This window comes from Apaloderma vittatum, unplaced genomic scaffold (assembly GCF_000703405.1).
Source record: "Apaloderma vittatum isolate BGI_N311 unplaced genomic scaffold, ASM70340v1 scaffold13285, whole genome shotgun sequence".
NCBI lineage: Eukaryota > Metazoa > Chordata > Aves > Trogoniformes > Trogonidae > Apaloderma > Apaloderma vittatum.
Genome location: NW_009715587.1, coordinates 85,065 through 96,769, shown reverse-complemented (window position 1 = coordinate 96,769; position 11,705 = coordinate 85,065). Strand labels below are relative to the sequence as shown.

The 11,705-nt window shown below is 40.4% G+C and overlaps 1 protein-coding gene across 1 annotated transcript in view; it reads right to left on the bottom strand.

Moving 5' to 3' along the window:
* LOC104273786 (slit homolog 3 protein-like) overlaps positions 1-11,705 on the bottom strand; it is a 137,425-nt gene that overhangs the window by 40,662 nt on the left and 85,058 nt on the right. The window contains exon 10 of the mRNA XM_009869217.1: positions 391-541. Coding sequence (XP_009867519.1) covers positions 391-541 — 151 coding nt within the window. The remainder of the gene's footprint in view (positions 1-390; positions 542-11,705) is intronic.

Genomic DNA, 11,705 nt, shown 5'->3' with positions numbered 1-11,705 from the left:
GTGGTTCCGATCAACAATTTTTTATGTGACTTTAAATGGACTACCTTAAATACAATAAACAGAATACTAACACAAAAGGAGAGGTGTGTTTTAAGGGGCTACTAATATAACTAAAGAACCAGATTCTTCAGTTACTAAGTAATAAACATGTTTTCTCATACTCTTGCTGATACACAGGGCCATCGCTCCATTTTCATCCCCACAGCTGTCATGGATGCTAAGGAAATAAGAGAGACGGGGTGCTCCTTTGAAATAAAATTAACCTCCTCTTTTTCAGACAGGGATTAAAGTAGGAGGTGCCTTGAATTGGTCTGAGTCCCCTTGCCAGCCTGCAAAAACTAGGAAAACCAACATGCCCTGCTGAGCATCTCTTGGAGAGTCAGCACTTACAGATCAGTGGTATATTCAGGAAGGTGACTGGGTAATCGAGTGAGTTTTTGGTTAGAGCAGTCTACAATCGTTCCCTCGCAGCGACACTTCTCGGGACAGACAAGGTCCATGAAACACTTCCCAGTGAATTTACTTCTGTAATCCTCTGACCCTGCAAGAAAAGGGAAATAAATTACAGCAAATGGTTCCTGATAGCTGCAGCAATCCAAGATTTTATGGAACTTATTCTCAAGGCTGCCTCCCGCACACAATTTTAATACTTGCCAAAGACTTTTTTTCAGCAGTTTTTCAAATTACTCCCAAGACCAGTCTCTGGTTTTTTTCCTTCTTCCCTTGATAGACTAATATCTTGTCTAACAAGTCTACCTGTACAAGTACTTCTTGAAGCACATCTAATTAGCTGTTGGAGCCTGCTTCAAATGAGCTCCAGTAAAGTCACTTTTTTCCCATTTGGAACTTAGTCCAATAACAAGGAAAAGGGATCACATGAAAACAGGAGCTACCTTGGTGAGTTCAAATGGCAAAGGATTTTTAAAGATGTCATTAAAAAGCTGAAAATTTTCAGACCTCAGCTATTAGAGTTATTTTTGAGAGCAACCTTTTATGAGAGAACCTTGTCAATTTTCCAACAATTAGATCCCTTTATTAACTAGGTTAAACAAACAGCAAAGGAAAGTAATGGCAGTTTAAATCATTTTCATTTTAATTAAGGAATGGGTAGACCATGCTTAGTGAGAAGCACTCCCTAATGCACCATTATACCATGCTCGCCAGACCTGTTAGACTAGGTTTTTGACCCATTCTAATGAAATGCTTTTCCAATTAGGCTGAATGAACTAATCTGTCCTTTACAGGTTTGGTTTTCCTCTTCTAATAACAGCAGGCTGGAAACTTGATCTCTGTGCTTCAAGGAACCAGGAGTATTAATAAATGTGTACGTAAGCAAAGTGTTGCCAAGTCCCCGCTCACTTCATATTTCATAACGGAAGCACTAGAATTGTCTCAGGAACCCTGCGCAATGCCCAGTGATCACAGCTACCGAGAAGTATTTTTAAACTTATTTAAAAGTCAACTGCAAGGCTTCCTCAGGAATGACCTGATCAAGTTCATTTCTTAAGAACCTGAAAACATCAAGAAAAAACTTGAACCTGAGCTAAAATTTGATTTTAGAGACTTGATGACGTTCATCACCTGCTTCCCCTTCCCAGACTGATAAATACACCACTGCTCACTTTATGACCACATACTATTTTCTGTAAGAAAAAAGAAATCACGTAAACCCACTATTATTTTAATTTATGTTACACGTTACCTTCTCAGGGCAATGCAAGCAATTCTGCAGGCAATATAACATTTTGATTCCACAGACACAGGTTAGTTTTACAATTCCGAACTAGATTACGAGAAATATCACATACAGCTTCATACATTACCGCTTCTGTGGTGCTAAATACTTCACAGGTTACCACGCTTATTGTAAATTATACATATAAAGTGAGACTTTGCTGCTGTTTTATAGCTTGACAGCACATTGCTTAAAATATTAGGACCATTGGGCATTTTGAAATATTATAAAAATACAGTCTAAGCCTTTCCTCACACCACCACCATTTAAACTTCTACGCTTTAAAAAACTCAAACATCTGATTTCCGGTCCTAAAAATTCTAGGCTTGGTAGTCAGGTGATGGCTTGATTATAAGTTCATACAGCTATTCTTTCTTAGGTGTATGAGACAGTACATTTGGTTGTTTATGCTTTCTTGGAAATAACGCCAAACATGAATAGTTATCAGGACCAGAGTTTATTAAAGTTGCTACAATTAAAGTACACCTTGAAAAACCTACCACAGATTTTGAATGATCAGAAAGCGTCTTGAAAATCCTCAAATGAACCCATGAAGAAGCACTTCTAATTTTCATTGTGAAAATTTTCTTGGACCGAATAATGACAAACGTCACAAAGTTATACAGGATAAAAATTTATTAAATATAATTTTTAGTCAATTGATGGATACAAGATTTATCTTGCTATGGGAAAAAAAGGTTGGGAAAGTAAGTGGATTGCTTTATGAAGGAGAAAGAGAGGTATGTAACATTAGACCGCAAAAATCAGTTTTTGTTTTTTCTCTCGGGCTTTCTGGCAAAGTAAATAAGGAATATTTACCACCTTTTGACTTGGCAGTCTCACCTTCTTGATGGCAAACGACTTTCCACACTGCATCAGCTACAAGAAGTCGATCCTGCCTGAGCATCAGTCTGCTGCCTCCAGGTTTGCAACAGGGGAAACCCTCATCAGGAGGGGAAGGGAGAAAACATCACCTTCTTGCTTTTCTTTTTCGCTCTCTTGCACTTTCTCCCCTCCCCCCCTTTTTTTTTTCCTAAATGAGTTTAAATAAGAGTTACGCAGGTAGGCACCGAGTCAAAAGCAATCAATAGCGTGTATATGCTCAGCAAGCGTGCAGTCATCCGTTAGCCTGTGATAAAGAAGGAACCACCTGCCAAAGACTGGATAAAATTTACTATTTGACCTGAGCCTCGAGATCACTTGGGCAGGTGGCTGCTCTATTAAGATATTCCCATCTGGGATACTAATGTGAAATTCAGCCATCTGCTTGCGGAAGTATTTAACTGTGTGTATCCATTTCTACATGCAGGGCTTGATCAGCTGCTGCAGGGCTCCGAGCGAACACGACAGGACTCCGGAAGCACAATTAACCATCCCATGTGTGTAGGACTTCTCGCACACTATAAAATCTCCCGTGGAAAGCCATGGAAAAGGGATGCAGGATAGGCACAGAAGAAACACTTGCCTTGATTTTACTATTCCAGACCAGCCATTTGGTCATTTTATTATACCTGAAAGCACCTGTGCACTGTAGCTGAGAACTCTGTGAAGCCTGTCTGAATGTAAAACATGACCTGGGAGTTTTTAGTAATTTCTAAAATAAAAAGAATTAAGTGAAAATGAGTAGCCAAGGCAACATCAAGGCCTGTGTTTAACTGAGGCAATTGGGTCTACCTGAATTGCTAGCTCCTCCAATAACATTTTAATTTCACAACCTGTGTGACACCACTATTGGGTACCAGGGTATCGCAATTCCTCAGTACCACAAACCAAACGCACACATCATTCTACAAAACAGCAGTACTGAGTTAAAGAAACACCACATTTCCAAGTGCTCAAAAATTTCTGGTGCTTTTCTAATATTCACATGGAGAAATTAGGCAACAGAGACAGAAACAGCGTTTTGTCTTGTTCTTAATCAGTTTAGCAAACCTGATGTCAAGTTTTTAAAACTTAACTTTGCCCAAAGGGCTTAAAATGAACATTGGATGATCTGTTCCAGAAAAATATATCAAGCTGTCTCAGCAGGGGCTTCAATACTTACATGATATATTCATTCTAGAAAAGATGGATCCTGCTGCCTCAAATTTGGCACCAAAACTATAATCACAGAGAACACTTGGTCTAAAACTTGGACAAAACCCCCAGAAATCCCAACACTCACTTCTTCATGTAACCACTAGACCACAATTCTTACAGGTTTTCAGAAAAAAAAAAGGAGGTTCATTGTCATAATTCCACATCACTAGTATTAATTCTTATCAGTAATTACAGATATAATCGAAGAAGCTCAGATGTCCTTCTTCTGATGGCTCCACAACAGGTATGTGGCAAATTGGCAAGATGAGCCACTATTTCTGTATAAGAAAAACTTCTGTATGAGTCTCTCAGAGTCTTTCATGAATATAATTATCTCTGCCTTACATAGGGGGCATTTCAAGAGATAACGCTTTGCAGACTCTTCTGAAGTCCTTTTGCAGTAGACTTTACAACGCAATTCCAGCGCATTAAGATTGGTCAGATCAGGTCCAAAGATACATTAAGCAGGAGGCATCTTGTAACATCCCAAGTGTACCTCAAGCAGAAGGACTCACTGGTCAGTTCAGAGAGACGTAGCCTACGTTATTTGTAAGGTATAAGACAAAATCGATTTTTCATCTCTGTAAGTATGGCTGGAATCACCCCTGAATCATATTAATCAACAGGTTGCCTAACTTCTTCATTATAAGAGCAATTAAACAGATTAATTACTTAGAAATGGTTATTCTGCATGCAAGCCCTCTGGAAAGTCTGTCGCAAACATCACTGGGGCTCCCACGCCCACTGCCCAGGAGTCTGGTTAAGCAACACTTCACTTGTTTCATTTTTCCTGTGAGAAAAGGGGAATCTCTCACCTTTTGATGCTTCTGAAAACAGCAGAAGTATCCCAGCATGCCATGCGGCAGGGAGTATGCAGCCTTCCATGGTGCTTGACAGAACCATGTTCAATTTGTATTGTTCTACCACATGGTTAGATCAAGCACAAAGGAAAACCCCATGAACAGCCAGAGTCAGAGTTAGGCAGCGCCAAAGAGAGAAGAGCGTTGAGAGGAAGCAGCATGGAGAAGCACAAGCTGAAGGTTCACGGAGAGCTGCTCTCCACTCCACCCATGCAAAAAGGTGCCGGATACAAGAGGTCATCCTTTATGCTACAACTGCAGGAACACCCTGGAGCACAAGTGGTGTTAGTGTACAAGAACAGAGCCCAGGCGAATCAGAGACAGAACTACCACAGAAGAAAATATTGCCCAAGGACCACAAACAGCTCCTTCCAGGAAGCACGTGCAACTTCCACCACGTAGCGAACGCCCAATCTACGCTGTTGTTTATTAGCTACTTACTCTCTCCAGGTGTCTTATTTCAGGACAAATACCATATTGGTTTGCTCCATTTATTTAAATGCCACCTTAGAAATACTGCAGCTCAGTAATGGCAGGTTCTGAGCTGATGGCCAAGCTCTGGCATTAAATGCTCCCCAAGCTCCCTTTGAGTCTGATTTCAGTTCCCAGCGGCCTTTCATGCTGGTGGCACTTCAAATGTCAATCTGTAAATACTGCTGCTTCTCTTTTTCTTTTATATTTTATTTCTTTCAAGTGCACTTTACAGCAAGGTAGCAGACACACGCTACTACAGACATATTAAGGCAAAATAGGGACATTTTGTTATGCTGTTTCTTAGCTTAATATTCGTTAGGCTTTGTACATCATTTGCTAATGTCTCTTTTCGACATCCTGGCTACTTCAGCCAGCTTCTTGTAACTCATTCCTCCAACTTTGACATATAAAGTAGGGCATTCAGCTTCGGCTTGCTCCCACTGAAATAAAACTCCCATCGACTTCGATGTCTGTGGAGCTATGCCAGTGGAGAGTGCTTCTGAAAGCCACATCGCGAATGTTCTCGTAGGCTTCACAAACGACAGAGGAAGCAGCTGTCCTCTGCAACTGCTCAGAACATTTTTGCTAGACTTGAGTGAAGGGCAATGCTTGTGCTTTTAAAAAGAAAAAAAAAAATCACTTTCCTTTGTAGGGGGTTTGGATTGCCCAAAGAACAAAGTCAGCATCAAGTAGATTATTCATTGATTACATGGAGAACAATGCAAGTACCTGAGCTGAGATGTCAGATAACACAGCAAAGGGCTCTGCTTCACCATTTTGCTATCAGCCAGTATTGTTTTGCAGCAGCTCAAAACACAATTACTGGGAAACTTGAGAAAATAAGTACAATGTTAACTTAGTCACCTCATACTGTGGGTTTGTGCACAGCAATGAAAGTAAGACAGTTAGATCTGCTGTCTCTCGTTACACCTAAGAAACAAAGTAAAGTAGCTTTTTAGGGCAACCTAACACAATAAACCTTCAATCCCCACAAGCTGCCAAACTAGCTGGAGTCTTGATACAAAAATTAGATTATTGATTTTCTTTTGTGACTCATGCAATACGGCCCAGAGGCATTAATTTTCTTCCATGATTCATTCAAAGCATGCATAACCCTGGAACCCACACCTCATTTATTTGGAAATTATACCTATAACTAGCATTCCTGGCAATAATTTTGTATGGTTCTAGTGAAGAAGGACGCAGAGTTCCTTATTCCTACACCGGTTTAATAATGCAGCAATTCTGGCATGGGCTCTTCAGATAAATTCATCCACAGTACTCTATTAAGCAATGAGAAGTAATAGTTCCTATCTTCCAAGGACTTATATTATATACTGATTTTCAGTATTATGTGAAATATCTGTAGTATGCTCAGTAATTTCAGTGTCAATGAACTCTTTCAGCCCTACTGGAAACAAATGCAGTCAGAGCCCTGCAAACGCCTTCCTGAGAAACCTCTAGAGAATGTTTTGAACAAGTCTCTGTTCCTCTGCTGCACTAATTAAACACTGCTTACGATAACTGCCTAAGCTAATCATCAACTACAATGAACAAGAGGTACCAGCACACAATGAAAAATCTACCAAAACCCTAATTTATGTCCCCAGAATACATGAGAGGCAAAATACTTCACAGGCACATTCTGGCCTTTCTGCTTGTTGCAGACTATTGCAAAAAACACGCAGGAACACAGCCGCCTTCTCTCTCTTTTTTTTTTGTAATTATCCCCAACAAATAGAAGAGGAAAAAAAAAAAGCCGGAAAAGTATACTGTTTTCTAAATTAAATTTAAATTAAGAAAAATATTCCATAAGCCTGTGGATGTACTGTCCCGGTTTGAGAGCACAGGATAAAAGTTTTCTGGGGCTCCTGGCACAGGGGCAGTCACAGTTGGGGAGAGGGAGCAGCTGTGTCTATGGGAGGAGAGGATGGGTCAGGTGACCCAAATGGACCAATCACAGTGTGATGCTCAGTATAAAAGGTCCCTACGAGAAGCCGCAGGGTCTTCACTGCCTGTTGTGCGGGGAGGATTGCCCTTGGCTGTTCCTCATCTGTGTTGCTGGTGTTTCTGGTTCCTGGAGGAGCTCCATTTCTCGGGACAGCTGACCTGCCCCTGCTGCCCTGGGTGGGAGCAGCACAGCTCCTCCAAGGCTTCCTTTTCAATTTTTTTGTCAGGACTCTGGGCTTGGGTGCTCCCATCTGCTGCCAAGTCCAGGCTGGGACTTTTCCACTCGTGACCTAGTTGCCATCTGGAAGGTGTGGGTTCTGTACTAACATACTCTCTTGCATCTTTGATTATATTTACATACTTGTATATATTTCAACATCTTCATTGTTATTGTCAGCATTACTTTCTTTTTCATTAAACTGGTTCAAGTTGTTTTTTTTCCACCTGGTTCCCCTGCGAGGGTGCTGGGGACATCACAAAGAGCATCTGAGTTTAGTGGCCAGTCCAGCCTTAAATTTCAACAGGTACATAACATGAGTCTGCAGAAAAAGTTTTGGGGGAAAAAAAATGCTGAAAAAGAAATGATGTTATCTCCAGACACTTGCCTGTTTTCATCAAAAACTCCACCCTTCAGAAATACTCTACGCCCAAGCAGCATTGTGAATTAGTGTTAATTCACCTCCTGTAATCCAAGATCTGTTTATTTATCAGTCACTGAATCTGCAGCAGCTTGCTAAGAATTTGTATACAGGACCCTATTTTGAACTGTCCCATCAAGCTGTAACCCCTCAGGAGACTGCCGCAGTTTCACGATAATCAGATGAAAATTTATTATGCAATTGCAGGCTCAAATGTTCTTGCGCTGGATTTAGCTGACTAGCTCTCTCCATGCCAATGCCTCTCCAATTATTTTCTTTATCCTATCCAAGTGACCGCTGCACACAGAAGAAAGTGCTAACTTTGCATCTCTGGTAAGTGTTGCTCAGCTTAATCTTAACATACACAATGGCAACGTGAGAGAAGAGGACAAACTTTGTCCCACCTGAGGTTTTTTTTGAGATATCTGAGTTACAGGGGTAATCACTCAGCCTTCTGACACAGCTAATAAAGACACATCCAGAGGACAACACAGTTCTCAAGTGAGGAATCTACATAGTTCTGTACTCTGCCTACAGAGGGAATCTAGGACAACTGTGTTATTTGGATACCTAAGTGGTATGGATGCATCTGCAACTCAACATTCTGCCTCTTTTCACTGCCTCTTCACTATAATTGTATAATTGTTCACAAACCAGTCCAGGTGTTTAACTTTTGTTGAAAACTATTTCAACTTAAAATGAGGCACAGCCTTAAAATAAACTTTTTAGCTGGGATACATAAATTTACTTTTCTTTTTAAGAACCATCCTCTATGACAAACAGACCCACCTGCTCTGTGTTAAGCTTATGCCTTCCTGCATAAAGCAGTTTCCATTCTGCCTCCCTCGCCCCTGCTGCTGTGCAGGAAGCCTTCACCAAAGTGTTCATCAAGAGCTAGGAAAAGGTTAGAGTAACTGAAACAAGTATGAACATAAAGATTTGACCTGCTATCAAAGATTTACAGAAAAGGGAGGGCTATCATCAGTATAGAGTACAGCCAAATTACTTTTTCAATAGGAACAGATCTCCAGTACAAGGGAATTTAGCTCCATTACTGTAAACCATCACAGTCTTGCAGTCTCCAACTTCAAAAAAATCTCACGCAAACCAAAGCTCAGATACATTCAATTAACACTGCACAGTGACAACTTCGGGCTCATAATTATGAATTAAGTCTAGGGTTTAATTTGCAGGTGATTTGTTACTGTTAAACAACCTTCCATTCAGACAGAATTATTCCCATGCACAAAACCCCATATCCTCCTTTTCGCTGTATTCAGAGAGATTCCGAAGGTACTTTTGCTGAGTCTTTGTGTATTTCAGGGAGGAAAAAAAGTAGAACACGCAGCATTTAACCAAATAAAAACAATTCCCCACTCCCAGAAGAAATCTGGATGCAGCTAGCTTTCCAGATCATACGTTATGTTCCATATTCCTCCTTTTTACCAAAATGTTAAAGGCAGGAACACGAATACATGTGAATGACTATTTACTTATTAAAAATGGAAGGAGTTTGCGAAGTTGTCATCAGGGCAAATTATGGGAACAACAGGAGAGTGTTTCAATTGCATAAACTAGGTAAGATCTGGATTAAATTCACTTGCCTTCCATGGCTTTTAGACACTGTTTGAGGAGTAACAATACATTGCACCTTCCACTTTCAGAGCTCAGGAGATCTCAAACAGTGTTCACATGTTGCTAAGAGCATGGAAGGGGATAGCCTAGGGAGATCAAGGGACAGGAGATGTGTGAACTGCTGCAGGAACTGGACATAAAGCCCTGATGTGCAGTCCACATTCTCCTGACTGGGAACATTCCATCCATCACATTTCTGTACTTCTATGGATGAAACAATACAGAGAAGGAAATTTCAGGTGATCACAAGTCATACGAACTCCATTCCAAAGTAGATGGGTAACCCAAGAAAGGTGAATACGTACGAAGACAGGAATTGGAGAAGACACACAGGAGGAAGACAATCAGGAGGAAAACTGCAATTAGCTAGAAGAGGTTTTACCAAAAGCCTTTGAAAATTCTGTGTGAACAAACTGCAGTTACATTACTATCTAATAACAGAGGATGGGACAGGAGACACGACATTAGCCCTAAATATGTAAGCTCTGAATCCATATGTACCACAGAGAATTTGATGTGGGTTGGGTTAACAAGGAGCAGTGTCCAAAAAGAACAGAACAGTGCTGGCAGATGGTTCATTGTCCTCCTATTATTCCCCGTGCTTTTGATTTGTACAGCACTACCTGAAACTGAAGTAACTAATTAAAGTCAGTTAGACACAATGTATGCCTCAATGCAAGAAAACGTAGGGAGACAGGTTTACCTCATAATACTGCAACTAATAACCTTATTTCTAAGGTTCTTATTTCTATGCATTAAAAGATAAAAAGCTTTTATGATGTTACGCTCATAGATATGCATATGCTTTCATCACTATCAGAAATGGTTTGTGTTGGTACAGAGGGTGGCATTTTCATCACTTTTGAAATAGACAATACACTAAAACCCAAAAACATATCACAGGGAAGAAAAAAAAAAGATATACGGCTGAATACAAGCAAGGGCAGGTCTCTGCGAAAGCTATTCCATACACAGTGTCACACAGCAATGAAGGATCCTGCCAACTCTTGAAGTGACAATAAGCTACCACAGAGACAACACAATCTGCTCATAGATTCATTTCCCTTCCTCCTAAAGGCCAGTGATGCTTTAGAAAACAAAACTGCCACGTAGTGAACTTAACCAAATGCTAGTGGGCAGAAGATTTCTGTTGTTCTTTTCTCTTATTCCTCCTAAGAACAGGAGCCTCCAGTGACCTAAGGCTGCCCATACCATGGGATCCTGAAGTGGTCCTAGTGAGCAGACGAAGCCAAAAAGAAAACGATCACCAGAATTTTACTGTTGTCACTGAAAATGACAGTATTTTCCTCTTCTAAACAGAAGAGAGAGAGAGAGAGAAACAGTCACAGCCTGTTCCTCCAAATTCTACTTTGAGAAAAAGCTTTTTTAGTCTCAGATTCTAGACGGGGGAGGTTTATTATTATTTTTGTGCATTGCATTAAATGAAAGGAAGAAAAACAGAGGGAACAGTATCTATTGCAATCTGAGGCTTAAACATATTCAATAGAATATTTCAACAGCTTTGCCTGTCTCACAGCCCTGGGCAAAAACATGTCCCCTTCCCTGCTGTTCCTTTATTTCATGCTATAACGCTTCCAGTTCTCCCTTGGAAAAGAATTATGTACATTATCTGCCTGTTGTACTGAATCTCTTTCCTTTGGCCACATATAACCTTTGCAGAAGTTGCTCCATCATTACCAGTAAAAGCTTGAATCATTTGGTACAGGGAAGAAATAGCGCCTGTTAAAAGTGCCTTGATGAATTAAAAAAAAAGAAGGCAAGTTCCTCTTGCTAAATACTATCTAAAAGGATGATGGAGAGCTGAAATAAAAAGTGAATAGAAAAATATGCTGAATGACATTTTCTATATTTTATTGTTATTATTTTTACTATCTTGCATAGTTCTGTCTTTGTGGTTTTACCTAATTAATCAGATACAGTTCTATTCAGCCCATCTGCACCTCTGGACCTGTCCTCGTGACACTACCTTCTACATATCCCTTCACCATTTCAGACTGATGAAACTTCAAACATCTCAGCTTTTTTTCCCCCCATTCTTGTTAGCCACTCCTCTCTGCTATCCTTGTACAAAACCCACTTCCCTCTCTTCTCCAAATAATCACATTTTCCCCCATGCCAGGTCCTTCCTGACAGCCCCCTGTATGACAGTTTGTAGAATCCAAACAAATACGGAAAACACACAGACTGTTTCGGGAAAACCTCAGAATATTATGACTTGAGAACTGGTCCTTTCTCTAACGTCAAAGTATTAAGCTCACCTAAGTCTAACTACACGAGTGTGATTCTGAAACTGGCTGAGTAATTCTGCTCCCA